This window comes from Excalfactoria chinensis, chromosome 5, assembly GCF_039878825.1.
Source record: "Excalfactoria chinensis isolate bCotChi1 chromosome 5, bCotChi1.hap2, whole genome shotgun sequence".
NCBI classification, from domain to species: Eukaryota; Metazoa; Chordata; class Aves; order Galliformes; family Phasianidae; genus Excalfactoria; species Excalfactoria chinensis.
The window spans coordinates 20,814,902-20,842,293 of record NC_092829.1 but is presented as its reverse complement, the minus strand read 5'-3'; the positions used below and the strand labels follow the sequence as shown (position 1 = coordinate 20,842,293).

The following is a 27,392-nucleotide window of genomic DNA, read 5'->3' as shown; positions in this document are numbered from 1 at the left end:
TATTTCTCCACCGCTTTCTGGAAGAGGTGCAAGTTAGCCCCAGCTAGTAAGTGGCAGAAGCTACCAAGTTTTAAGAACAGAGTTGGAATGCTGTTCTTAGAACATGCTGCTTATCTACCAAGTCCCTGCAGAGCCAACGAAACCTGACCAAAGCAAGGATTTCTATGACATCTTTCTCTACCCACCTGTCACTGATACTGATGATTGTGCCCTTTCCCTTGAAGTTTTATCTTAACGTAGGTTTCCATAAATACCTTTCTTGATCATTCCTTGTCAGGTAGGTGAACCGAGAGAATCCTTCATGTGGGAGCAGAGAAAAGATTTTCCACTGCAGCTTCTCATTTGCGACGAAGCAAAGCCAGCATCTTCAGCTCCACACTCCTGTCCTCATCTCCTGGTTTCAGTACAAGGGCTGCCACATATCCCCACATTACAGACACCACACAGACGTTCCAAAGCAGTCCCTCACTCTCCAGGCAGAACCGAATCCCCTTTCTAATCCTCTACATCCTTTACTTTGTACCAGTGGTGACATCTTTTCCCCGCTAAGACTAGCCCATGTACAAACCTTAATGTTTTGTTTTCTCTTTCTGCAAGAGTCAGAATCCAGCCTTTTTTGCCTATACAGGCAAAATTCACCAAGGTCTCCTTAATTACATCCTGCTAACACAACCCCCTTGCTAGCTTCCTAGACACTGAAGTTTCCAGTTTATGATATGACAGATTTTATTTCGATTTATTTATTTTTGAGAGAGCACGGTTATCTCTATAACACAGCCTTTTGCACCCATTCCATACTGGGAACAGGAAGACTCGTAGTTTTGGCCAGTAGATTTTTAGCTCCTGACAGGCAGGATTAGGAGGTCAAGCGCAAGGCACCGTACAGATGAAACCTCTCCAGCTTCGAGCAATTTCTCTGACACAAAGACTACAATTCTGGAGTATCAGACAAAAGCAGCTCCAGCCTGCCTCCAAAGAAACTTCTGTTCTTGCATAGGTCCTGCAAGGAGCACATTCAACCTTACTTGAGTTGCCAGTCTTGTACACATCCAATCCCAAGGAGTTAGGGGTCCACCTAGTGCAGTTAGAGCAGTACTACCAAAAGTACAGACAGAGCAAGGCATGCATGCAAGCTCCCCCTGAGCCCAGCAACAGGCTGCTGGTGACACTGCTACAAACACACCATTTCATTTATAGTTGGACTGGATGATCTTGGAGGTCTTTTCCAACCTTGGTGATTCTATGATTCATCCTTCATATAGTCCCTGCAAAGAAGGAGGTAAGTTATCCGAAAGTGGCTGCACTCCATGCAAACAGTACTTGTTAGATTTACTTGGGCTGTGGAGAGCAGGCAAGCAGCACCTGGTTAGGTTCTGTAGACAGAGCCTGTACACATTTACTGAGCACAGTAACCCAGGTGGAATACTTAGAGGGGGTAAAGAAAGGTTATTAAGCACCAGAAACCAGCAGGTGGATATGTAGTGTATGCACGTGCTGCTGACTAGCTTAGAAAGGACTTCTGTAAGCTTAACAACCAGAAGAATGCCTATGGCATTGAGGCCTCAAAGCCTCGTGGTTTGCCTTAAGCAGTTCCCCTGAAACCAAAGTCATGCAGTCCTCCCAAACTCACGTGAATGATTCAAGTCTTAGACAATTTGGTCGTGATCAGATAAAACACAAGAGAGGGAACAAAAATAGTTTCTCCATCTCTCACCCAGAAGCGCATGAATCACTGTGACTTAAAAGACATCTAGTGGCAGATAAAAAGATACAGAAAACTAATCAAAATGATGTTATTCTGGAAACCTCTATTTTCCCTATTTTTTTGAAGTTTCAGGAAGGAAAGGAGTTATTTAATTCTTTCATAACACCAGGCAGACAAAATAGACAGGATAAATGGTGAAGCAAATTATTCTCAGTTAAGTCAAAATGACTTAAGGACACTCATGCAATACTCCAGAACTTGTCTGCCTTTGTCACCTAAACTTCCTTTCCTGTTAGGAAGACAGTGGATTCACTATGAAATCTTAAAGGCTGTATGAAATATAAAGCAAAGTCACATTTAGGAACAACCTAAAACAGCACTGGGGATGGAAGGCTATGTATTTTATTTATATACATACACACACACACCACTTCGACCCCCCCCCCAAAAAACTCCCAAACAAATAGCTATTAACTCTTGCCATCTCAGTCTTTGAGCTTCATTTACTTTGAACATGTCAAACCTTTCATTCCAGGGACTGAGAGCAAAACTACTATGGGCTCCTGGGACTGAGACTAGCCTGAAAAAGTTAGGCATCTAGAAAAGCCCACTGAATGTTGAACAGCCAGCAACAGTGGTAGGTATAAATCCAATTCAGATGAAAAAAAAATGGGTAAACAGCCCTAGCTGGAATGAACCCAGATTCTACCCACCAGAAATGCATGAGTAATACCAAACAACCTTAAATACATATATTTTTAGTAAGAACTCTCAATAAACACACACACATATATATATGCATCCATCTCTTGTAGAGACAAGTGGTTCCATATTCTGAAGAAGGCAGGTGAGTCTGCACCACTGAGCGGGTGGTTCACACAGTACTGAAGATGCCTCTGTTTGTGTGATTATGGCTACTTCATATTTCTGAGAGGAAGGCCAAAAAGTCTTGGAAACAGGCTCAGTTCAGACACATACAGCTGGTGTCATCCGTATCTGCTGTGTTACTGGGTTAGAAAGATGAGAAGGATCAGCTGGGAAAAGATCAAACAAAACCCTCTGGAGAGGAAACATCTGCAGACTGTATTCATCCATAAGAAGTCCAGTCAGAATTTGACAGAGAAAGAAGTCCCACAGGAGCATCCCTTCTCTGCCTGGGGATTGCTCACCACCTGGAATGAGCTGCGAATCAGCTCCTGGCTGAAGTCTACCATGGAACCTTTCACAAAGGCCAGGCTGTCCACATCCACAACTACACGGGCACCACCTTGTTCAAACACCCTGCAGAAAAGCAGCATATTTAAACATTAGTTGTGCTGCAGATGCAACAAAGAAGCACAGCCTGAGCACCTTCTTCATCTCACAGTCTTTGTCCTTCCAAGACATTGTACCACACACACCCATCCTGCCCCCTTTACAAAGAACAGCCCCTTTGTCCTTGCCTGTCATCAGGATTGATAACTGTGTCCAAAGAAAACTTGTACTGGAACCCAGAGCAACCACCTCCTTCCACCTGCAGTCTGAGAAACTCTGATCCTTCTGCAATCTCCAGCAGCCTCTACAAAACAGAAGAGATTAAAACAAAACAAAACAAAACAAAACAAAAAAAAAAAACAACAAAGAAAGGCTCAAACTACGTTGAACAAACAGGCAAATGCTGCAACACCTCTGCTGTGCCCTCGGGGCAGGCCAAAGGCTTCGGGAGCCCTTCTCGGGGCCTTACCTTCACGCAGCTCTCGCTGAGGTAGACCTGTCCCTCGCTAGAATCGCTCTCCGTCGGGCCCGGCTGGGAGGACGACGACACCCATCGCAGCGAGCGGCCCAGCGCGCAGGCCGGGGCCGGCGGGGGGCCGAGCAGCGCTTGTCCTCTGCGCGACGGAGCAGAACACCAACTGCTTCAAGGAGGACGAGAAGAAAGAGCGAGCCTCAGCGGGGCCACGCCGAGCACCCAGCCGCATACCCGCCACCCACTGTCACAGAGCGAGGCGCTGTCGAGTCGGTACCTGACCCGACTGCCCCACGCCAACCACAAACAGCGCCTCAGCGCCGCCATCTTGCCTCTCGCTCCTGCCTCAGAGTCCCCGCCCCGCCCCTCCCCGCCCATTGGCTGTCCGGCGCCGCCATTTCCGGCGACAGCCGCCATGGCACCTACCGAGGCGGAAGCGTTCCGTGGGGAGTGTTGCTAGGCGACGCGCGGGGGGGGGGGCGGGTGAGTCGTGGTGCCTGGCGGGGTCTGGCTGTGTCCCGACCTGGGCTGGGGGGAGCAGTGGCCCACGCTTAGGGAAGATGCTGACACGGCTGTGTCAGCCCGGTCCTAAGTTTGGGAACGCGCTGTGGCTGAAAGCATAAAACTTGTATTTGTCCTTGAGAGTGTTTGCTTTTGAAGGCAGCAAAGCTCGTGAAAGAAAAATAACTTTGTACATAACGCAGTGCTTTTCAGCGCAGCGTGTTTGCAGTGGGCTTAGCTGTGAGGGTTGTTTGCGCTGAGTAGTACCCCGAGACCCTGACAGGGATCAAGATGTCATTGCAGGGGGAGTTACGCAAACAGGAGAACAAACACAGGGCCTGGGCGAAAGGATTCCTTAGGATTTGTCTCGATACTGACTTTTCTGTTTTACTTTCTTTATCAAATAGGAATCTCTAAATCTCTGGCTCTCCCTGCAGAGGCCAGTTTTGCTTTGGGTCAGGATTTGTGACCCTGGTACTGCAAACGCAGGCATACATGTGCTCAGCATCCTGCGTGTCCCCTCCCGCTCCTCACATCTCTGTGAGAGCAGGATCCAGCAGGACCGGGCAGATGTGCAGCCTTCATCCCCGCAGTGGGTGTGTAAGGCACGGTTCTCAGATGCAGTCTCCATGGTTTCATCACAGAGCCTGCATTAGCACCAGCACTTGCCACCTCCCAGGCCCCCTCTGCTCCTATCTACTGCCTCGCAATTCAGCGTGTGTAGGTGTTTAATATCTCTTCAATTAACTCTTCACAGTCAAAGCAGGGAACTCATGCCTAATGAAAGGTTACGTGCATTTTGCTTTTCCTCTTGAAAAACTTGTATCAACTGCTTTGCGGAGGATGAATCTTCACTCACCTGACTGAGTCCTGAACTTGGCTGCCAGCCTGAAGCTGAGCTGCTCTGCCTCATTTCTCTCTCTTAAACCTGATCCTTTGACATGTGACAGTGGTCCGGCCTGTTGCTCAAAGACGTGCCTACAGTTAAAGGGTTGCTTATCATTTCCTCATGTGCTTCGGCTGGAGGAATTCCAGGCTGCAATCCTGTTCCCCCACTCCAGTTAGGTTTGTGGAGAGTCATACAGTCGCATGACAGAGGAAAACCAGTCATCCCAGCAGGAAGGGAGCATTTTAAGTCAGCACAGCTTGGGACTTGGTGACTATTAGCTTTCTCACACGGCTCAGTCGGAACAAGGCAGTTCCTAGAACGGCTTGACCTCCTTGCAGCACAGTGGAAGCAAAGGAAGTGCTTAAATCCAAGATGAGATCTGCTTGACAAAGTTCTTGTCCATGAGGCGTGGAGTAGGCAGCTCCATACAGAGATTTAACAACTGCAGGAAGCAGAAGTATTTTCTTTGGCATAGACATAGAAATCAAGCATGTGGTGGAGTGCCTGCAGTAGTAAACATGTAGTTAAGTATTATGTGTATAAATCCTAAAAGGCTCGCTCCCACGGTGAATGTGGCTGCCAGGCTGTGGGGGCAGCGCATTAAAGAAATGCGACCACATGCTTTTGCTTATGTATACCACCCTGCACATGTAAATAAAGACTGGTTTGAGCTGTTTAGTTTTTCTCACTCTTGGATTAACTCTAACGATGTTCAGATAAAACCAGGAAAGCATCGCAAGCGGTGTCCCAGAGCAGCTGGTGTTCATCCAGCTGTCTGCAAACAGCTGGATCCTCAGATTAGGCACTGGTTTTTCTCTCTCTTGCAGGATTTATTGTGCTGAATGCTGGCATTGCGTGGCCCTGTGTTGCATCTATATTCACTGCAGCCATAAAAAAACACTTGTACTTTCTACATGCCCTCAGTCTTACCAGCGTTAGATGTCTGAAAGGGAACAAGTATCTTCAAGGCAATTCTGGAGGTTGCTCTGTTACTGTAGATTGAGAAAATGAGAGTCTGCCTCGATCAGAGTTAATTTAGTCTAATTAATAATCCATTGCTCTGATGAGTGGTTCTTGTGCTGGGGGCAAATGTTTGGAGTAGCCAGGCCATGTAAGGAAGGAGAGCAGCTGTTTCTTTGCACTTCTCTATTATCAGTGATGTTTTTTTTCTTTCTGCCAGCTGTGTAGCCAGGGGGTGTTTTTGTCTCAACCAGAATTACAGTCTATGTTTTTTTCCCTTCCTAGGCTGTGGTTTTGTTGGTCTTGTGGTTCTTGATAACTTGATGTAATCTGACTGTGCTTTGTTTCCCCCTCCTCATTCTTGTCTGCTCCCTCTAAGTTTGGGGAGTTCCTTAAGCTCTCTTTAAGCTTGCTGAACTGACGAGGTCTGCCTTCAAGCTGGGTTCTCTAAGTTGTCTGCTTGCCTCTACAGCGTGTGCATTTAAGGCATTTTATCCCTGTCTCAGCAGAAAACGGAGCTCGTTTGAGTGATTCAGAAACTGATGACATGAAACCCCTGCCATGGCTGTTGAATGTGAGCGTCCCGTGGAGCATTCATTGTGAATGCTGATGATCTATAGCTAAAGGAGCATGTTCTGGCTGAGAGAGCAGGAGAAATTGATTAGTCCCTGCATGTGGATTTTCTCTAGAATAGCATTTCTGTATTCATTGCCACGACAGTGCCCGAAGGTCTGTGTGTTTATCGAGCTGCGAGCGCAGCGCTGTTCCAGGAATTGACATTCGTTCGGTGTAGCTGCTCATCAAGCGGAACTTCGGATTTTTTCCTCGGGTAATTTGAGTTGGCGGGATATGTAAGCGCAGAACGCAAGCACCGGTCTTGCAGGGATGAACGTATCCGTTCCCTTTCTCGGCGAAACGGTGGCTTCAGCGTGACCCAGAGCCCCAGCTGCCACAAGGGGCACGTCCCTGAGGACAAGGTCTGATAGCGGCCGTCCGCTTCTGCTGAGCGCTGCCTCGGGGAGTCCGAGCATCAGCGCCGCCACCACCAAAGCAGCTGTCAGCACACCTGCAGCCCACGGCCCGGCCCCGCGGGCGGAGCAGCGCTCAGCTGATCGCCGGGACGGGGCGGGACGGGGCGGCCCCGCCGCTCTCATGTGACGCCGCCGCCGCCACCGCCGCCGCTTCCGCAGCGCAGCGCACTGCCGCCATGGTGCCGCCGACTCTCGTGCTGCTGCTGGCTCTCGTTGCTGCCGCCCTGGCCGAGCCTCTCCGCTTCGTGGACTGCGGTGAGTGTCCCACGAGGTGCGGGGGACCCGGCTCCTCGGCCGAGTGGGAGCTGCCCTCCGGGGTCCTGACGCCGCTAACTCCTCTCTCGTCCTTCTAGGTTCCAAAGACGGAAGCATTCAAGAGGTGAACGTCAGCCCCTGTCCCACGCAGCCCTGCCAGCTCGTCAAAGGGACCTCGTACAGCATCAACGTCACTTTCTCCAGCAGTAAGCATTGGCCCTGTGGGGCCTGGGGCGCTGGTGGGGTCCTGTGAGGAGGGACGAGGTGGGCAAAGGGGGTGACAGTGTCACATCTGTGCCTTTGCGTCTGGGAATAACTGGGCAGGGTGGTTGGAGGGGGCCAAGGAGTGGGAAAGAGTAACTGAGGTGCAGAACTGCTTAGTGTGCTCTCTGCAGCCCTCAGGCAGGCTGTCCTCCAGGTATGTCCAGGGGAGGTCACACAGTGGAAGTGTTTTCCCTGCTCTGGTGCTGCACTCACACTTCCCCATGTCCTGCAGAGATCGAGAGCCAAGGCAGTAAGGCAAAGGTGTATGGCGAGATGTTGCATGTGGACATACCCTTCCCCATCCCTGAGCCTGATGGATGCAAGTCTGGGATCCAGTGCCCCATCCAGAAGGGCCACTCGTACAGCTACCTGAACAAGCTCCCTGTGAAGAGCGAGTACCCCAGTGTAAGTAAGCAGGAACCCCACCTGCGCCTTGCAGCTGCCCTCCTTCCTGGGGCAGGCCCAGAGCCCATCTGTAAAGTATGCTTCATGTCATGGTATGGGGAAGAGGTCCGAAGGATCTTCAGCTGTTTCTCATTTTTGCTGTGAGCAGGATTCTGTCCCCAGTTCCTGTTTAGGGACAAAACCAGCAGAGGAAGCAGCCTGACTCCAGCTGCTTCAACTGTCCCAGTGTGTGTTCCTTGTGTGCTGTGCCCACGTGCAGTCCCCCAGCCAAGGCTCTGCTCCCAGCCAAGTGATCAGATTTGGGGGGGTTGGTTCCGGGTGCTGTTCAGCTGGGAAGTGCAGGCTGTTTCTTCTGCACTGTCAGATGGGGGTTCTCAGTGTAGCACGTGAAAGTCTTCATGTTACACAGCAGCGCCCTCCAGCCACGCAGTATTGCAGGATCCATCACAGGTGGCTCAGCTCCGTCCCACAGGGCCACCAGGACCCCTCTACTTCACAAACAACTGAAGCTGCCCGTTGTCTTTGCTTTGGTCTCTCCTAACTGTTCTTACTTCACTGTTCTCTTTCAGATTAAGCTGATAGTGAAGTGGGAGTTGGTGGACGACCAGGATCAGATGTTGTTTTGCTGGAAGATACCAGTGCAGATCACCAGCTGAGGAGCCCTTCCATGAGTTGGGCTTGGGGAGGAAAGAAACAGAGAAAATAACACAAGCCAAAATCTTTTATATAAGTATTTCTTACTGTTTCCTTCAGAACTCTGCAGCCTCTGGGCAGCCACTACTTTGTTCCTGCAAGGCCAGCTGTGGGCAGAGGGCTCTCACCCCTCTCCACAGTCCCTTTGGTATGTTCCCACAGCAGCTCGTGGGGAAGCAGTGTCTGCTGCTGTCAGCAAGAGAGACTGAGTGTTAGGACATTTGTCTTCCATGTGCTCTGTGGAGGCACTCTAGTTGTTTGAAATAGAGCTGTCTGTCCTCACAAAGAGATTTCTCTGCAGTGAACCTGGCTAGTGTCTTGAGCTGCTACCTGATAACCCTTCAGTGCCTCTTGTAGAATGCTGGCTCCATCCACCCTCCTGTGCTTTTTCTGCTCTGCTGTGACCGGGATGCTCCTAGGAACTGCATTTTCCATCCTTACATCTGAAGAAGAGGAGAGGAAGCTTTCCTGAGCTGGCAGCGGAGTCTGTCCTGGGCCCCTGCTGGAGCCTGCAGGACTATGGCTGGGAAAATTCCTTTTTGTGGATGCAACGCCAAATGGCATTCAGTGTTTCTGCAGGGATGTTTCTTTCTCTAACCAATGGTTTGCACTATCAACTAACTTGGAGCTGCTGAGAGCTCCTGAACTTCCTTTTATAACTTTCCTTTTAATAAAGGCTAGACAAAACCAGCTTGTTGTCTTCTGGGAGTAGATGGTTGGAGGACAAGTGGAGTGTCTGGGCATCTTCTGGCTGGTTCTGATCCAGCTGTATTTTCTGTCTGAAGCTGCGGATGTTGGCTTGCTGGCCTCAGTGTAGGTGACTTGCGAGCAACCATGCATCTCTGCTGAGTACTGGGGTGTCTAGCTGGCAGAATCAGGCTCTGTGTCAGATCTGATGGTCCTGCACTGCCCTGGAGCAGTGCAAAGGCTCCTTAAGGAGATGGCTGTGCAGAACACGTCTTTGCTTGCTGCAGGGTGGGGCAAAAGCTTTCCTAGCAGGAGCTCTGGGGTAGGAGAAGCAGCTCCTGGCCCTGCTCTAGGGCTCCTGACAGCCACAAGGATTCTTGAACTGCAAGCAAGGGGTGTGTGAAGGAAGCAGGGCATCAGCAGCCACATGTGCTGTGCAGCCCCCAGGGGCTGGAGTTGGCTCCAGTTGGGGGCAGGTAAGTGGGTGTTTGGCTTGGCACGGCTTTCTTCTGTCCCAGGAGCGGGGAGGCTAGTGGTATCCCTTGGCAGAGGGAAGACAAGCACAATTCTGACCCAGCCCCAGTGTCATGAGCCACAGGGCCCAAAATAAATGTTTTATTTAACAACATGAGAGAAGTTTCCAGCAGACTCAGTTAAAAAAAAGTCACCAACTTTACAGAAACTAATCTGGAACCCTGCCCACTCCCCCCAGCCAGCGCGGGGCACAAAGGCGCAGCACAGGGGTAGGGATGCGCCTGGGATGGCTGCAGGGTGAGCCAGCTGTGGGACCCCCATCCTCTCCACCGCAACTTAAGGCTGGGCAGCAGCTTTAGGGAGCCAGGGTTGCTCCTCCAGGGCTGTGTCCTGGGGCAGGCTGCGTGGTGCGGTGAGACTTGCCGCTAGGTCAGTGCAGCAGTGATGCTCGACATGGGGAGGTGAACCCAGTCTCTCTGCAGGGTGCAGGGAGGAGCTGGGGCTGCACAGCAGGAGAAAGTGTCCTGTGAGCCCCCATAGTATGTGGCGCTGCAGCAGGTGCTGGGGGGCCGGGCTGGGGAGGGCTCTGCTGTGGCAGAAGCAGGGGCTGGAGGTGAGGATGGGGGTACAGAGGCTGGGAGCTCAGCCCTGGCAGTCACAGCCAGGAAAAGGTGGCAGGGGAGTTGTGCGCTTTGGAGGTGAAGGGACAAAAGGCTTAGAAGCAGCCACAGCCCCGGGGACCCTTTTCCACACCACCAGGTCCCAGAGAAGCGTGTCACCAGAGGGGAGTAACCCTACTGCCGCTCCCCTAGAGCTATGCTGCTGCTGGGCTCTGGGCTGTCTGGGGCACACAGTGGTGGGGCTGGGCCAGTGCCACATAGCCTGGTAAGCAGCGGCAGCGGAAGGAGCCTTCTGTGTTCTCGCAGGTGCCGCCCTGGCACAGTGGCACTGGGACATCCACATCCTCACACTCGTTGATGTCTGCAAGGAGGAAAAGAGGGAGTGAGATGGTGGCACAGCGAACAGTCCCAGCATGTCCCTGTGCCCCAGGTGAGCCCTCCCAAGTCCAGGCTTCTCAAGCTCCCTTATGTCCCCCAGCACATCCAGGCTGCCCACCACGACCCCCCAGCCTCTGTCAAACTGGGTTGCACTTGACTCCTTTGCCTTGATGCTGCATTCAGCACATCTGCAGAACTCCCTAAGTACGGCATTCCCAATGTTTGGCACCCTGGCCACAGACTGGAGCCCCAGAACAGTCCCTGCCCATGCTCTGCAGCTGGTGACACCCCAGGGGAGCACAGCAGCTTCTCACTGACAAGTCACGATAGCCAAAGATCTGGGAGAAAGGTCACCTCCAGTCCTTTCCCAGTCTGACAAGGTCAGGAGGCAGATGATGGTGGCCCTGAGAGGCTGATTATCACCTCCAAGACCAGAACACAAAGGAACCTCGTGCTATGCAAACAAGAGCTTGTTTTATTAACCTGCAAACTATGCCAAAGTGCTCATGTGGGAGCCCTGCCGGCAGCCCTGTGCTGCAGCTCTGCTAAATGCAGCAGCTCTGAACCACCCCAACTTGCAGAGAGGCAGCAGTGGGCCTTGTCCCTTTGTTCACAGGGCTGAGCCTGAACCCCTTGACCACAGACTCCAGCCTCATCAGGGACACCCAGGGTGAGCAGCAGCATAGCAGTGTTAGCAGCGCACACAAAGGCCTGGGGCTCCCTGGGCAGTGTGAAACAAGCGTTGGCTGGGCAAATACAGAAAGAGCAACAAAAAAAGGCTCCATAAATACATTAACAGGAAACAGTGGGGAATGTAAGTCTGGGCCTTATCAGAGGAGGAAACAAAAGCCAGACAATGCCAAGCTGGCTGGTGTAGCTGATGCAGGCTTTGTTCCAGTCATCATAAATACAGTCTTTCTGACCAGATTCAGTATGGATGTTTCAAGTGTTTAAAGGAGAGGCAGGAGCTCCGGGAGCTCCACATCTCCGTGTAGAGGCTTGATGGTTAGCTAAGTAAAGCTGCTGCAGCTCATCTGCAAATACTTGGTACTCCAGCAATGAGGAGTCAGAGTTCCCTCAGAGGTGGAGAATCAAGGAGGTCCCTGAGGAATGCAGTAAGTGTCCCCACAGATGGAGAAGGGGGATCTGGAATTACAGACTGCTCACTCCCATCCACTTAAACAAAGCAGGTTTCTGGATGATTAGTTCACTGCCCTCCTTCCCCAGAAGGATATAGGGGCTGTTCAATAGCCAGAGCAGATCTGTTCAAACCTGATTATGTCAAGCTATCTGGTTCCCTTACTGACCTGATAAGCAATCTGTGTGATAAGGGGGGAACAGTGGGTATAACTTCTGGCCAGGATAAGGATTTCAACACGCTCTCACATGACACACTCAAGTGGACTGAGGAAATATGGGCTAGATGAAACTGCAGCAATTGCACAATGGGTCACTAAGCTGCAACCAAAAGATAATTAGCAATACGTGGTTGTTAAAATGAAAGCCATTCAAAATGCTGCCTGTGGAGTTGATCCTGACCCCTGCTCTAGTCAATGCTGTCATCTGTGTGGACAAAGGAAGACTCTTTGGGCTCATAAGACCTATGTGATGCCAAGCTGTGAGTGCTCTGATCCCGCAGAGAAGTCAAGTTCACTGAAGACAAGTGCAAAGCATTGCGGCTGAAGAAAAGCAAACTGTGCACAAACACAGAAGGGGGAACAAGAGGCTAGGCAGCTGTTCTGCCCAACAGCTCTGGGGAAGGAGAGGCCACAGGCTTTGTGTGAAGAAGTTGCACGATTGTGTCATGCAGAAAGGATGCTTGGGGGGTGGAATGAGTGCCCTGCCTAAGGAAGGAGCATCTTCATCTGTTCTGTTGGGTGTCTGGGGCTGGCCAGGGGAGTTGCACTTTTGATAGAATGGACATATAGAGTGATAGAGGTAGAGCAGATGATGAGAGAAGCTTTAGAGGCCTTTGCTTATAGGACAGGGTGGAAAGTCGTGGTGAGTTTAGAACAAAGAAAACAGAAACACAAATCCATCTATGCATAGGAGTGCTACACAAGGAAGGCAGTGACCAGCTGTTCTCTGATGCCCCCAGGTGTCCTTACAACGTTCCCTGCTCCAAGGCCACAAAGCACCCAGGAGAGCAGGGAAGCCTCTGACAACCATCCCAGGCAGCACCACCAGAGAGCAGCAGCAGATAAGAGAAACCTGGGCCACCGCGTCTATAGTGGGACCAAGAGCCACTTACCCACACAGGCCATGAGGGTCATGTCCAGCTGGTAGCCATCGAAGCAGTCACAGGTGTAGCCCTCTGGGACGCGCACACAACGTCCGTTCTCACAGCCATTGAGGATGCCACACTCCTCAGCCTGCAGCCCCTCAAAGCCCTCGTAAAGACCTGGGGGGTGGCAAGGGTGCGTCAGAGTGGGAAAAGTGTGGCTTGTCCGACCACAGAGAGGATATCTGGCATGTGGTGAGATGGTACTGGTGGGGCTGGGAAAACTGAGAGCATCCAGGAGCATAGCCAGGGAGAGGGTTTGCTGCAAGCCTGGAGAACCCCAACTGGGGTGGACATGGGCTGGATGGGAAAGTACCTCTTTATGTCCCCCAGTACTCACCGGGTTGGCTGGGCAGGTAGCGGGGTGGGGGCCGCCCTGGGCCATGGTGGAAAGGGCTGCCACGAAACTCGCTGCTCAGTTCTCTCCGAGGGAAAGCCACGTCAGGGTTTCCATACTCTGACTCCAGGTAGTTGTAGTAGGGGCCCATGTCTGGGCTGGGAAGGCCATAGTGGGGATCTTCCAAGCCTGGTCCGTACTCATACCTAGGTCTTTCTCGGACCTCAGCCCCTCTGTCACTGTCTTCACTAGCCCCATTACAGAGGAAAGCAAAATCAGCTGTGGTGAGAGAAAAGTAGTGTCAGAACTCAGCAGGGCTTCTATGGCTGCTAGAGGGTGCAACCACACTGAGCCAGCAAAGACTCAGCAGGACCAAGATGCAGCTCCATATTTTGCGGGTGGAACCCCATTTTGGAGGAGATCAACTCCCTTCTGGGGACAGCAAGTCCTTGAGCAATGAGGACCCAAATCCCCAGCATGCTCTCATATCAGGCTGGGCGCCTCTCCTCTCCTAGTCTGAGCAGACCTGCTGCTCACAAGACCTGAGGAAAGCAGTCTGAAGGATGGAGCAACTCTTCCCTCCACCACATCAGACCACTTCAAACCATCTGGAATGTACATTCTGCCCCATGGTGCTGCCCAGCCCTGGAGAGGCAGGGCAGCTCATTTGGGTTGGCTTCAGCAACAAGGGTGGCAAGTGCGGTCCTGGCTGCAACCACAGCACAGCATGGCATGGCACAGCACAGCTCCACTGAGTGGTGCTTCCCTCAACACCCTGCTCACCAGAGGACCTGTGTGGACAGAGGGCACAGTTCTGGCCCCAGGCTTCACCAAGGCGGCAGCAACACTCGGTGTAGGTGGTCTGCTCGCCGTGCAGCAGGTCTTGGCAGATGTAGTCAGAGACAGATTGCCAGCAGACATCCAGGTGGATCTCATACTCCTCCAGGGCATCTGCAGGTGAAATGAGCAAAGGATGATGCAGAAATCATTTGGAATAGAGCCACCCGTTGTCCTGGCAGTGATGACCATGCACTCCAGCCCCAGCCCCTCCTGTACCCTGTGGGGTGACCCTGCTGCAGGTTAGAATGCCCAAGGTGTGACAGAGCTTACCTGCTCTGCCGGAGAGGTTCACACAGCGGTTGCCAGTGGCATCCAACACAAGTGGGAGGCTGCAGAAGCAGTGGTAGGAGCCAACTGTGTTCAGGCACTCGCCGTTGATGCAGTACACCTCATTCTGGCACTCATCCTGATCTGCCCACATGCAGGAAGGAACAGTGACTCAGGCTGGCAGGCAGGGGCAGCAGGGCCCATTCCCTGACCAAACACTGCCTGCCATCTCTCCCATCCCCTGGAGGATCACAGGGATCTTCTTGGCCAGACCTGGCCCTGCCATCCCTCCACTCATTGGTGGCCCTGCTGCTCTTTGAGGTCATCTTACCTACGCATTCGAGCCTGCCGGCATCATAGTAGTAGCCTGTACGGCAGAAGCACTTGTAGCCCGGCACTGTGTTCAGACACTGTCCATTGCGGCAGAACTCGGAGCCAAAGGTCTCGCACTCATCCATGTCTGAGAGGAGCAGAGAGAGGAGAGAGCACATCTCAGAGGTTTCTCTGACAGGATGTCAGCATACCCCACCACAACCCTGGGGAGATATTTCTGGGGCTCAGACTCCATGCAGGTCTTCATACAGTGCCTTCCCTTTCCCCATTGGGAGAAATTAAAGAAAACAGCACCTGCTAGTACCTGTGAAGGAGACTTTTCCTGAGAGTGGATCTTCTTGAGGAACATAACCCTTCCCAAGAGGGCAGATCTCCTGATACTCCACTGGCCAGGAGGCAGATGCCAAGATGAGAAGAAAGCAAACAGCTCTTTAGCGCAACCAACCCGGTGGGCAGAGAATGGGCCTTGCTGGGAGTGCTGGGGTCACCATCCTACCTGTGCCCAAGATGGGGCAGGGGTAGGTCTCACAGTTGTCACCCCAGGCTGCCCCCACGGTGCAACAGCACTCCTGCTTTGTGATGTTCTTGGCCAGGACGCTGTCACACAGACGAACATCGCTGATGTGGTAGTAGCACTGCTTGCGCTCCATGCTGTCAGAGGGTTGGGCTGTGTGTCTCTCAGGGCCCTCTAGAAGATAGTGGAGCAGGAACAGAATGGGGCCCTTGATGCTCCAGCACAGTACACCCCAGCCACAAGGTCCCAGAGCAGGCTCGTCAGTGGCCTTCCCATTTTCACGATCCTTGATTCTCCCATACCTGCATGGGCTCTTACAGCCCAGGCACCTCCTGCAACCTCCTCAGCTCTCCCCACCTTAGCCAGCACCACCATACTCCTGCCCTAGTTGCTTCTCACCCACGGCTGCCCGTGGCCGGCACTGTCCTGCCTCTGTGTCGTATTCCTCATGGTCGCTGGGGCACAGGCACAGGAATGATCCCTCCACGTTCTCACAGAGTGCGGTCCCACATACGGCCACCATTAGCTCACACTCGTTCACATCTGCAGAACAAGGGCAGCAATGGGTAACAGCCCGCAGGTGGGAGGTCAGAGTATGCTAGGGAGCATTGCCTAGCATGGGCAGGCTCTGCAGGGTCTACAGCAGTGGAGCGCTCTTTGGTGGGGGCTGGAAGCTGCTAGGGAATTGCCAGGAGCTCTATTGGCACTGTGGCTCAAAGCAAAGCCAGAAAGTTTCCTGCCCTGCTCTCTGGAGATCCAGACAGCCTGAGCTCCTGCTGCTTTGAGCAACAGCACCACAGGATCAGCTTAGTTTGAAGCAGGTAGAATCTCCATCAGATTAAGGTCTCTATCAAGGCCATCCCCCTGCTCAAAACAGGGTCACTTGTGGATCTAACCATGCACCAAGGGTCTGCTGTGCTAAGGGAACAGCACAGGAGGTTGTTTTTTTTTCTTCCCAGAAGGACTCTCCAATCTGTGTCTGAGGTTCTCAGTGCATGGTTGCAGACCCCATTCATGCTCTGGGAGTCATTACAAAGCTGGGTTACTGCCACACCAGTCATGCATTGGTTGATGGATCTTCTTCACTACGTAATAGAGTGATAACAGGAGTCAGGGACCCCAGAAAGTAACTCACCAACACAGTAGTGCCCAGAGGGAGAGCTCTCGTAGCCGCGGTCACAGAGGCAGCGGAAGGAGCCATCTGAGTTCTCACAGAAGCCATGGCTCCCACACAGCGTCTCATTGGCACACTCATCTATATCTGCAGCGGCAGGAATTGCAGCAATTACCCTAGAGCCCAGTCGATGCCCTCAGCCCAGCCCCTTCTGCTCTGAGCCCAAAGCCTGGGGATAAGGGCAAGCATCACCTTGATGTGACAGACTGGATATGGCTCATCCCCTGACTATGAGTCTGAGGGTCAGAGGGACAGGAGCAACGGCACAAGCACGGAGGGCTGAGGATGTACATCCTACAACCCTCCTGCTGCTGAACCAGGCAGATTTCCCTGCAGTGCACAGAGCCCACAGCCTACTGCTCCCAGTGCTGTCTCCACAGAGTCCTGAGCAGAGCACTGAGCCCAGAAGCAGCTCCTCCTTGCTGCAACCTTCCCTGAGATGGGGGGAGACTGGGAAATTGCAAAACTCCCCTTGCACTCTTTCTTTTGCATGACACTGGAGCCTGAAATGCCAAATCCAGCCATGCATGTACAGCATAGCGGCAGCTTTCCCTTCACCCAGTGCTGCCAGGCACTGGGAGCTGCAGTCCAGCCCCAAGCCTGGGATGGCTGTAACCTGTCCAGGACTCTCCCCAAGCAGAACACAGCACAATGCAGTGTCTGTTCCAGATGCCAGGAAGAGATGTCTAGACACAAGCAGGCACCTCAGCCAAGAAAACAAACTCCTGAAGTTATCTGCCTCCCCGCTGGCCATACGCTTCCTCCTCCTCCTTCTCCTCTACATCCCTGGCAAAGATGTTCCACAGCCATGTTGTTCCTGCCAGGAAGGGGACAGGGACACTGAGACTGTACTCACCAATGCAGTCACCCAGGGGTGTCCAGTGGAAGCCAGGCTGGCAGCCCATGATACAACGGTAGGAGCCCAGGCTGTTCTGGCACCGCCATGTGCCACAGATGGCATCCCCATATTCCTTACATTCATCCACATCTGCAGGGAAAGGGGCAAAGGGACAGGGATTGTCAACTGGGGTCCTGTTTGCTCAGGGCTCAGCCTGGGTCAGGCTCAGTTTGCCAGATTCTCAGTCTTCCTTGCAAGACACCAGCAAGTGTGAGCACCGGGAAGCTCTCAAGATAATCTCCCTGGCAATGAGCTCTCACCTATGCAGTCATCAGTCTCCTGGGAGTGTTTGAACCCATTTTCACACAGACACCTGTAGGAGCCTTCTGTGTTCAGGCACTGGCCTTTTGAGCACCGGGATTTGTCTGTGCATTCATCCACATCTGCAAAATCAAGCCCAAATCATCAAGCTGGGTCTTGTAGCAAGTGAGGAAGAGGCAGGACCCAAGCTGTATCCCTACCACCCACCAGCTCACCTTGGCAGTTGACTCCTCCAGCCAAGCTGGAGAAGCCGGGTGCACAGATGCAGAAGTAGGATCCATGGCTGTTGAGACACTCACCATTGGGGCTGCAGATCTCACTGTTCAGACACTCGTTCACATCTACAACGGGAGCAGAGTCAGAGAGACTCGCCCAGCCTGTTTCCTGAGACATATGGATCCCCTCTCCAACATCTCTTACACCCCCTCACAGAGCTCCCGGCCCCTGGCTTTATTGACATGGAAAGAGGTTCCCTATCCACAGTGATCCTGCATTTGGCTACCATCTTATGGGTTTGCCATGTGTGGTGGCATCACCTGCTTTGGCACAGGCATCCTCCCTGTCAAGAAAGAAGGGGATCCATAGGGAGCATGCATGCCCTAAACCCTGAGGGCTGCAGGTATGGGGTTTGTACCTTGGCACATGGTGCCATTGATGAGCTCGAAACCAGCCTGGCAGTGACACTCGTAGGAGCCCAGCGTGTTCCGGCATTCTCCCCCTAGGCACTGAATAGCAAGGTCTGCGCACTCATCCACATCTGCCAAGTAGAAGGGTACAGCACAGAGTGAGGTTCCAAGTATAGCCAGCACTGGAGAAGATCTCCACCTAGGGCAGCTGTCACACAGCTGTCAGCCTTCAAAGTGGGTCTGGGCTGCCATCTTGGAGCAGTCAAGTACTGTGAAAAGTCAGTCCACTTCCTTCACCCTCATCCAACACAGGCCACAGTCCCACTGTCTATCTCCAGCTGAGCACTGGATACCACCAGCAAGAGTGCCGTGCAGAGCCTTTCTTCAGCCAACTGCATCTGAGTAGACTTCAGGAAAGTACACCCTGTGGCCATGCACCCTGTGGCTCTGCTTTCCTATTTGCCAGCCTTGCCTTGATGTCCTTTTTCTGGCAAAGCTGGCCCAGACTCATGTGGCCCCATCATTCAGGACTGCTCCATTCACCTGTCCCCACATTACAGGCTCTGCAGGTGAGGTTCAAGGGCAGGAGGCAAGTCCCCACACTGAGCCCCAATGTAGCAAAGATTCTCACTGTCATTCTGGTGGTTGGTTACCTAAAGGTTTTTTGCTCTCCTTCTCAGAAACCATGTGCAAGGCAGAAAGAAGGTGGTACTTCCCTGCATAGACTGCTGCACAGGCACTGGAAGGTTTGCTAGTGGAGGTGGACCTACTCTGTTCTTCTCCCCTGCCAGGAGCTAAAGCACTGGCAGCTTCTAAAGGCAAGGAAGGGACCTTCTCTTCATCTCTGCAGAGTGATGAGTGTGCCACAAACATAAATGAGCATCACTCTCTAGCATCTTAAGGTAGGGGTATCCAGTCGTCCAGTTTCAAAAGGTTGCAAGTAGCATCTCCTTTGGGAGATGAACCATAACCTAATTTATTTATCACAAAACCTATCATGAAACCCTTATCATTTTTCAAATATGAAACACATATCCACAGACAAGGCCACCATCCAAGGCAGGGAAGAACATGCCATACTGCCATTGGGTCAGTGTGACCCAAACAGTATCAAATCCTGATAAGAAGCCCTCATGACATGGCTGGGGCAAGGTGGCTGAGAAGGGGGCACGTGAAGTCTTGGGAAAGGGGAATAGCATGCAAAAATCAGATGGAATGTGACCTTCATTTCACACAGGGTTCCTCAGACACCTACATAGAAGAGAAGCAGGGGAATCTTCCCTCTTCTCTCCCACTTCTGAATTGAACCACATGCAGCTCCTCTCTGCCCATGTTTTCAAGCTTCTTTATATTCCTCCAGCCTTACTGAACATTCCTCAGGTCATCATTAGTCCAGGAGCCTCATCTCTATAAGCCTCATGAGTCTCTTTGAGTCTCATCTCTCTCTATGAGCCCTTCCTTCCATCTCTTTCCTGAGTGATGAAAATCTCCTTCCTGCTGCCCCCATGCTACCTGCTGACTGGAAAGCCAAAGAGCTGTAGAAGGATCTTGAGGTTATAAAGGTCCCCATGCCCTACCAACAACCTAGGTATGGCTACGCTTCTCCCCCTCCTGGGTACTTCTTCCCTCTGACACCCGCTCCTTTGTCCCAGGGAGAGGGATACCTTCACACGTGCTGCCATCTCTAGAAACAGCGTAGCCAGCATCACAAGCCATGCAGGAGTAGGAGCCCTCGGTGTTGAGGCAGAGTCTGGAGGGACAGGCAGTCTGGGCTGCACACTCATCAATGTCTGTGTAAGCACATGAGGAAGAGTGAGGATATGAAGAAACCACGACAAGGGGCAGCTGAGCTGAGGGAACTGGCCAAAATGGGGTCCAGAGAGTCAGCACTCAGGCAGAAGCAAAAGGTCTCCTGTACCTTCACAACTCTTCCCATCGGGTGCCGCCTCATAGCCCCGGTAGCAGGAACATCGGAAAGAGCCGTCCAGGTTAATACATTGTCCATGGGCACAGGTTCTCTCCACCAGGCACTCATCCACATCTGTGTTACACAGCAAAGGGCAACATGGCACAGAAGGATGCTCAGGTCTGTCCCCACCACCCAAGTCAGGAGGGCACTGTGCCTGACAAGCATGTTGCATGAGCTCCTGGCTCTTTGTGAGGGTAAGAGTGTCTCCCAGGGGCAGTCTGAAATCCTTACCAATGCATCTTCCATTCCTGGGCTGATAGCCATCCGCACAGCTGACACACCTGTAGGAGCCCGGGGTATTGACACACTTCCCACGGGGACAAGAACTGGGATCCATGCACTCATTGATGTCTGCCAAAAAGAGCACTCCTTGTGGACATCTCTAGGATGCCCCCTGCAGCTGCGTCCTTAGAGTGCCCCTCCAAGACAGGGACACCCAAGGGGAGGTGAAAGGGATTTGCCAGGGCTCAGGCAATGCTTTTCATAATATCTCAGGATCCGACACCCACACCTGAGGGCTGACATAATCCAGCAGCAAAACCTTGCTGACAGAGGATGTTGCCAGGGCCAGGAACGTGCATGGGCATGGAAAGGGTTCAGCCAAAATCTGCACAGGGCTGCTCTGCCAGCAGACTTTCATAACTGTGATTAAGAGGCAGCTTCCAGTTCAGGAAGTCCTTAAGGCATGTGCTTTCTGGAGGCCATGCGGGGGTAGAGCATTCTGTGCATACCTTGTTTCCCCTGTATTTCTAAACTATACTCCCAATAACTCCAATGGAGACAAGCTACTGAGGAAGGGAAATCTTTGATAAGGCACAACATGTATTCATGAGGTCAAATTCTCCGATGGGCCCAGGTCATGCCAAGTGAGAGGGATGCTGTGGGGACAGGTAGAGTGAGCCTCTGTCACCTGCTCTCCCTACAGACCACTGGCCAGCAGAGGTGTTTGGTCACAGAGTTAAGCTGGCACTAAATTTCATAGGCATCTCCTTCCAGAAAGGGAAGTGGACACTGGACTGGTCCAAATGCTCTGTGGGGATGTCCTTTGGAAAGTGGAAGAGGACATCAGGAGAAGTCCCCTTTGGCTGCCCAGGAAAGCTTGTCCTTCTCACGGATAGAGGACAGGCAGCCATCAGGGACTGGCAAACATGAATTGATCCATTCTCCACTCCAGAAAGAGCAACCCTGCAGCAAGACAGACAGGCAGAAGAAGCTTCACCTTCACATTGTCCTCGGAGGCCCATGGCAAAGCCCTCCTTGCATTCGCAACGGTAAGAGCCAGGGGTGTTGACACATCGCTGTCCTGGACAGGTAGAGGGCTGCTCACATTCGTCTCGATCTGGTGACACAGAAGGAGACAAGTCCTAGCCCTACAGTTCTGTGATTCTGTGAAGTCCTGAAGCCTTCCCCCTTCAGAGCTGGGTGCAGCAGAAGAGTTGCTCCATCTGCTGAAGTCTGCTCAGGGAAAACATGCCAGGGCTCTGCTCCAGATCCTATTCATCCCTGACCACCCCGCCTTTGCCATGAAGCAGCGAGCAGTGTATGCATGCACACTGGAGAGTACAATGAAGGGAGAATGGGGAGGCCCTGGAGAGGTGGCAGCGCACTGCCAGGTAGGCACCACTTACCCTGACAGCTTTGCTTGCTCTCCAAGAAAACCAGGGTGTACCCAGAGTAGCAGAGGCATGAATAGGAGCCCACGCTGTTGACACAGTGACCTTTTCCAGCACAAGGATCTTGCAGACACTCGTCTTCATCTGTGCTCAGGTGAGGAAGAAAGACAGACTGTCACCATAAGCAGCTCCTGCTGTTCCCAACCAGCCCCGCTGTGCAATGGGTGAGCAGGATCTCAGCAGCAGAAATACCCAGGAGGACCACAGAGTGTACTGACACCTTGCAGGGGTCCCTGAGCATAAGGAATGGGGAAACTGACCCCAGCCTCAGAGCTGCTCTGGCCCTACTTGCCCTCCTCACCCCTGGGAGCAGAGAAGGTGCCAACATACCAATGCAGTGCAGACGACTGGGGTGCAGCGTATAGCCCAGGTGGCACGAGCAGCTGTATCCATCCGGGGTGAGCACACACACACCAGCTCCACAGGCAAGGGACGAAGAGGCACAGCCGCTGGCCCCTGGGTGGAGAGACTGTGGGGCTAGGGGCCGCAATACCCTGCAGTGCTCACCACAGCCCCAACCCCACAGAGGAGTGGAGATGAAGAGGGTGGGAGGCCTTGGAAGATGGGGGGTGAGAGCAGGCCCCCTCCCCTCCTAACCAGGGTGCAGATGGTAGTGGGTGGCAGTGGGGAGCAGGAGAGGGTGGCAGCATCACCTCCCAACCCCAAACAAAAGGCTATTGAGGGAGGCACATTCCTTAGCAAGGTGCCTCCGCCAGCCCTGCTCCCAAAGGTGCTCCAGCCCCAGGCGGAGGGCCGGGGCCACACTCCCAGACACTTAGGCAACCCTGGAACAACAGCCCTCTTGTTTTCTGTGCAGTAAACAAGCCGCCCAGGCAGCCACATGCCGCCCCTTCCACTCAGCTTCCCAGTGACTCAGCTCATGCTGCAGCCACCAGAGCAGGCGTGTGACCCCTGACCGGGCGCTCACTGCCCAGCAGATGAGCTGCAGGAGGGAAGGGCCCTAAAAGTCGAGAGATGTGCTCCCATATAAGGTTGTCCTCAGGCCTCCCCTCTACTGGCTTTCTTCTCCCGCTGGGACATGACAGTGGTGCTGGGATGACATTCCCAGGTTCTAGGTGGGAACAGGGCTGAGGAAGGGAAAGAACTCCAAAACAGAGCTTAGTTCATAACGTCCCCGTAGGAGCAGGCAGTAAGGTGAGGGACACACACCTGAGCCCTGCGCGGGTTTCTGCGATGGAGCAGCATCTGCCCAGGTGGTGGTAGGGCCAGGCTGGGGAGGAGCACGTCGGGACTCTTCTTCCTCCACTGAGGGGAGTGAGCAGGAAGAAGAGTGGCTGCAACAACCTCAGCATTATGTTGTTCAACCTCATCCACTAGCTCCCTGCAGAACCAGTGTGGCCTGCTGGAGAGGCACCATCCCCGCATCCCTGCAGCCCTCCATCATCCACCCCTCCCCATGCCATGCAGAGGAGGTATCTCAAAGCTTCCATGCTCTCCTTGCTGCCCCTTCTTCATCACTTCCACCCTGCCTTCCCACCAGCCAGGTATTTACCTCCGTGTGCCTCAGGCTCTGGGGTGATATCAGCAGCATCCTGAGATAGAAACACAAGACTGCCTCTAAGCACCTGTGTGTAGCTAAGATGCAGTGTCCCATGCCCACCGCGGTCTGGCAGTGGGGAATGAGGGTCTATGCCTCACTCCTCAGCATGAGCTGCAACCCCAGCCCCAGCGAACTAGAGGTAACACTGGTCAGAGTCCCCAACTCCTGTTGCTGTGAGCTAACAGCCTCTGAGCAGGTAACTGGCACAGTGCCCACGGTCACCACAACTCAGCCAAGGTGCTACCACAGATGTACCTCAACAACAAAGGTTACTCACCTGACCAGCAGGAAAAACTTCACCTGGAAAGTGAAACAGCACATGGTGAGTAGAGACAAGGTGGGCAGGCACCTTCACCATACCCTGGCTGCTCAAAGTTCATCCCACCACTAAACCACTGCCTTGCATTAGTTCCTCACTCTCCCCGTACAAGTTTACCACATTCAACACCCCTGAACTCCTCTCCTGGCACTTCACAGACCCCAGGAGCTCCCACCCCAGCAGATTCTGGTCACGCTTCTCCCCAGCTGCACTGGACAAACACCAAAGGACTGCAGTGCCAGAGCTCCCACGCACACCCAAAGTCCCAGGGCAGGCAGCCTGGCCAGTCAGCACCAACTGCAAGGCCGCAGTCACAAAAGCCTGAAGCATTCAACCTCCTCTGCAAGTCTTGAAGAAATTGTGTCTCATGACCCATGAATAATGCAGGGCTGAAGAACAACACCTTGCATATTTATACAGGTCTAGAAAGCCCACATAAGCTACGAGTCCACCCACAAGGACATAGCGAGACCTGGGAGTTTGCCCTCCCATGCTAGATCAGGTGGAGCAGTTCTAATTACTTTCTCCTGCTGAGATGTCAGGGTGGGGCAATGACTCCAGGACACTGCCATGCAAAGTGTCCTGCAGCCGCTGTCTCCTTGTTGCCCAGTCTAATGTCCAGTTGCTGCTCTCACTGTGCTCTTCCAGGCTTAGGGGCAGCTCTTCTGCCTCTGCCTTCCTCATGGAAAGGCGTATGTCAGAGCTGGAGTAGGTATAGCCGTGTCCTGCTGGGCAAATTTCTTTGAACGCTCCTGCAGAGGAAAATTAAATCAAAGTTTTGGAGGTGGACAAAGGGAAGCATGCAGTTTCTTTAACCTCCGGGGATGGTGACTCCACCACATCCCTGGGCAGCCCGTTCCAATGCATTATCACTCTTTCTGAGAAGTTATTTCTAATATCCAACCTGAGCCTTCCCTGGCACAGCTCGAGGCCATTCTCTCTCATCCTATTTTTCGCCAGCCCTGAGGATTTCTGCACTTTTCCTCTATCCTAGCCCATATGAGACATGCTGAACTCATCCCCATTCCAGAAGCCAAGTCAAAGAGAAGGGCTGTCAAGCAAAGCCAGGCACAGACATGGCTATGCTCTCCCTCCGGAGCAGAGCATTTACTTGGTCTCACCTGAGCCGGGCACAGGGCATTCCTCACAGTTCTTGCCCCAGCCCTTGCCAACACGGCTGCAACAGCAGATCTGTTGAGTGATTCGGTGGGAGAGGGGGAAGGAGCACACACCTCCAGCTGCTGAACGGTAGCACAGCCCCTGCTCCATGGACACTGCTTTGTCAGCTGAAACACAACGGCAGGTCAGTGTCTGAGGTCTGATTTTAAGACTAACAAAAACTTCCCCCTTGGGAACCTATCTGCCCATGCCTCCCGAGGAATCCCCACCCTCTGCAGAGCACCCTTGCAGGCATGTTTCCTCCAGGCTGCACCATGAACAAGAGCAGGAGGCAATGAAACATCCATGAACAAAGGCCACGTGTGAGGGCTCCCTGGACACCCACCCTGCACAAAAGTTTGGGCAATGTGCATTCTCCCACATAAGCAAAAGGCACAAAGCATGCTGCAACCTCACTGAGCTGGGGTCCCGCACTGCGACTGCCCCTTGAGCACTTACAGATGCAGTGGCTGCGGGAGGGATCCAACATGGTGCCAGGTCTGCAAGTACAGCGAAAGCTGCCACGGGTATTCAAACACTTGGCATCTTTGCACAAACCCTGCATCAAGCATTCGTTGATATCTGTGGGGAAGAGGGAGCACCAGCTCAACTGGCAGTGCCTGGCTGTGTAACAAGGGCTGTGAGGTACAGCTGCCTCTCCCCTCTTGCTGCTCAGTCAAGCCAGCATCCATAGCCACGTTGGTGCCTCAAGGTCAGAGGAACAACGGAGGGGTGCAGAAACTGGTGCCCTATCCAGGTGCTGGCAGTGGCTCCAGCTTAGTTGCCTGTGGGGATGTGAGATGTGGGGAAAGTGAGGGTGGAAGTGATACTTGTCCTGCAAACCTCTGTGAGAAGCAGCATGACGGTGTCATCAGAAAATCCAGGAAGAAAACTCTCTAACTGGAATGAGGCATTAGAAGCAGGAACCTCCATGGTGACAGCAGCCCTCCATCTGTAGCATGGGCTTGCTGGCTGCAGATGGATCAGGCCTCTGTGCTGCCTTCTGGCCTACAGGTCATGCACGTGGGAGGCCACCACATTCAAGTGTTGCCTCGAGTGCTGCCTCTGACTCAGCACACAACATCAGACACAGTCTTTGGAATGGAGCTGGGCTTCTTCCAGGGAAACACCATCAGTCTCACCCAGCCAGCAGCAAAGCCTTCCCTACAGCACCACACAGGAATGTATGAGCTAAGCTGGAGAAGATGAGGACTGGCAAAAGATGAGTAAGGGGGAAGCTGAGGGCAGATCTCAGGGTGGGAGGTGAGAAGGAAGCACTCCTCATGGATTGATCCAGCTTTATATCTGCTAAAGACCTTGGCCCGGAGAAGTAAGCATGCTGAAGGGATGTGAAGTCTCAGGAGGCACAAGCAGTGAAGGAAGAGCTGGACAGGAGTGTGGGGTGGCAGGAACTGTGTGAACTTCAGCAGTACTCCAGTATGAACCTCAGAAACATATGCTACCAGCTAAGAGTGGGGAAAAGACAGTAAGAGCTTAGGCCATGCTGCTGCAAAAAGCACCAGCGTGATGCTAGACAGCTTCATTCCAACCAATTTCCAATGACCCAGTACTACTGCCAGTATGAAAAGCACTGATGAAACCTCAGGTGCCTTCTAGAAACTGTCTCAAGGTGGAGGGATTCATACTGGGGCTGCTGGGACACTTAGAAGAATGGAGATATGGGAGAGCCTTCCTGAAAGCAGCTAGCTTTTACACTACTAGCTTATTCCTCAGAGCTGAAGCACCACAGCTTAGCAGGACTGACAAGGTCTTCCTACCAGGGGGGCACAGACAATCCCTGCATATTCATTGATCATCCCAGGTCTTGAGGAAGGACATCTCTTGTACTGTCTCTCTACAGAGAAGTGCAAAAGAGTCCTAAGAACATCTCTTTCTGCACTGAGCATAAATGGTGGCCTCAGAGCAGAAACTTCAACTGAGAAATATACAAGACTAGCACAGGGAAGATCAACAGAGCACCCTTTATGGCATCTTCTAAAAGGATCTGCAGAGATCTTGTGTCCCAGGTGATGCAGACAGCCTGTGTACCACAGTGGCACTTGCCTACCTCTACCTCACTGCTCTGGGAGGAAGCAGTAGCTGCAACAGTGATGTGATGGGCATCTTCCTGTTCTATGCCAAGTACAAGATAGAGTTAATGCAAAAAAAAAATAGCGTCCAGACCCAAAATGTGCCAGAAGCCCACTCCAATAAAGGGACTGGTCTATTTATAAAGCTGTCAGCTGATCTCTGTCCCTGCCCAGCACCCCTTGAGAGCCCTGTCACTCTGACACACCAAAGGGATGAGGTGTTTCGCCTCTGAATAAGCAAAGGGATTGAAGGGATTAGAGTAATGAGAGCACAAAACAAACAAGCGCTAAGGACTAGGCTTTGTGAGCTTAATTTAAACCAGGGCCACATGTTGGCTTCAGCCCAACCCCTCTTTTACACTGGCAACAGAAGACCCACCCATAGTGGAAATCCCAAGAGGAACAGAAGCAGGCAGGCGCTTCATGCCAACACTCCTACCCCTGCAACATGCCAGAGCCACAGCGAGGGCCATGAACCAAGGTCCATAAACTGTCTCATGGCT

The 27,392-nt window shown here is 52.7% G+C and overlaps 3 protein-coding genes across 4 annotated transcripts in view; 1 reads left to right on the top strand and 2 right to left on the bottom strand.

Moving 5' to 3' along the window:
- Nucleotides 1–2,432: 2,432 nt before the first annotated feature.
- On the bottom strand, nt 2,433–3,783 carry ISCA2 (iron-sulfur cluster assembly 2). Of its 2 annotated transcripts, none has more exons than XM_072337842.1 (4): nt 3,709–3,783; nt 3,429–3,600; nt 3,148–3,263; nt 2,433–2,986 (listed from the first exon to the last, which is right to left on the bottom strand). In XM_072337842.1, the coding sequence occupies exons 1-4, from the start codon at nt 3,756–3,758 to the stop codon at nt 2,812–2,814; spliced, it is 513 nt and encodes a 170-aa protein (XP_072193943.1). In that variant the 5' UTR covers nt 3,759–3,783; the 3' UTR covers nt 2,433–2,811. The 2 variants fall into 2 exon arrangements, with proteins under 2 accessions (XP_072193943.1, XP_072193944.1); XM_072337843.1 differs by having other exon boundaries at nt 3,429–3,597; nt 3,709–3,782.
- Nucleotides 3,784–6,915: 3,132 nt separating this feature from the next.
- Nucleotides 6,916–9,119, top strand: NPC2 (NPC intracellular cholesterol transporter 2). Its single transcript, XM_072337552.1, has 4 exons — nt 6,916–7,067; nt 7,166–7,273; nt 7,564–7,736; nt 8,306–9,119. Exons 1-4 carry the CDS (start codon nt 6,989–6,991, stop codon nt 8,390–8,392), a joined length of 447 nt encoding a protein of 148 aa, XP_072193653.1. The 5' UTR covers nt 6,916–6,988; the 3' UTR covers nt 8,393–9,119.
- Nucleotides 9,120–9,227: 108 nt separating this feature from the next.
- LTBP2 (latent transforming growth factor beta binding protein 2) overlaps nt 9,228–27,392 on the bottom strand; it is a 59,027-nt gene continuing 40,862 nt past the window's right edge. Inside the window, exons 10-35 of the mRNA XM_072337551.1 lie at nt 25,259–25,381; nt 24,763–24,927; nt 24,163–24,393; nt 23,600–23,622; nt 23,275–23,314; nt 22,932–23,027; nt 22,092–22,217; nt 21,717–21,845; nt 21,308–21,427; nt 20,320–20,439; nt 20,038–20,160; nt 19,784–19,909; nt 18,128–18,250; nt 17,709–17,834; nt 17,493–17,615; nt 17,191–17,322; nt 16,296–16,421; nt 15,560–15,703; nt 15,143–15,334; nt 14,951–15,031; nt 14,645–14,773; nt 14,317–14,457; nt 13,990–14,157; nt 13,210–13,485; nt 12,840–12,989; nt 9,228–10,571 (exon numbers count right to left, since the gene is read on the bottom strand). Of these exons, the coding sequence (XP_072193652.1) occupies nt 10,405–10,571; nt 12,840–12,989; nt 13,210–13,485; nt 13,990–14,157; nt 14,317–14,457; nt 14,645–14,773; nt 14,951–15,031; nt 15,143–15,334; nt 15,560–15,703; nt 16,296–16,421; nt 17,191–17,322; nt 17,493–17,615; nt 17,709–17,834; nt 18,128–18,250; nt 19,784–19,909; nt 20,038–20,160; nt 20,320–20,439; nt 21,308–21,427; nt 21,717–21,845; nt 22,092–22,217; nt 22,932–23,027; nt 23,275–23,314; nt 23,600–23,622; nt 24,163–24,393; nt 24,763–24,927; nt 25,259–25,381 (3,500 nt within the window). The 3' untranslated portion in view covers nt 9,228–10,404. The remainder of the gene's footprint in view (nt 10,572–12,839; nt 12,990–13,209; nt 13,486–13,989; nt 14,158–14,316; nt 14,458–14,644; nt 14,774–14,950; nt 15,032–15,142; nt 15,335–15,559; nt 15,704–16,295; nt 16,422–17,190; nt 17,323–17,492; nt 17,616–17,708; nt 17,835–18,127; nt 18,251–19,783; nt 19,910–20,037; nt 20,161–20,319; nt 20,440–21,307; nt 21,428–21,716; nt 21,846–22,091; nt 22,218–22,931; nt 23,028–23,274; nt 23,315–23,599; nt 23,623–24,162; nt 24,394–24,762; nt 24,928–25,258; nt 25,382–27,392) is intronic.

What these genes read in the sequence shown, in the direction of transcription:
- ISCA2 (XM_072337842.1), bottom strand. Translation starts at nt 3,758, where the DNA reads ATGGCGGCGCTGAGGCGCTGTTTGTGGTTGGCGTGGGGCAGTCGGGTC. An exon ending in TCAGCGAGAGCTGCGTGAAG is followed by an intron (nt 3,264 to 3,428) that starts GTAAGGCCCCGA and finishes TCTGTTTTGTAG; the next exon opens with AGGCTGCTGGAGATTGCAGA. An exon ending in GTTATCAATCCTGATGACAG is followed by an intron (nt 2,987 to 3,147) that starts GCAAGGACAAAG and finishes GCTTTTCTGCAG; the next exon opens with GGTGTTTGAACAAGGTGGTG.
- NPC2 (XM_072337552.1), top strand. Translation starts at nt 6,989, where the DNA reads ATGGTGCCGCCGACTCTCGTGCTGCTGCTGGCTCTCGTTGCTGCCGCC. An exon ending in CAACGTCACTTTCTCCAGCA is followed by an intron (nt 7,274 to 7,563) that starts GTAAGCATTGGC and finishes CATGTCCTGCAG; the next exon opens with AGATCGAGAGCCAAGGCAGT. An exon ending in TGAAGAGCGAGTACCCCAGT is followed by an intron (nt 7,737 to 8,305) that starts GTAAGTAAGCAG and finishes GTTCTCTTTCAG; the next exon opens with ATTAAGCTGATAGTGAAGTG.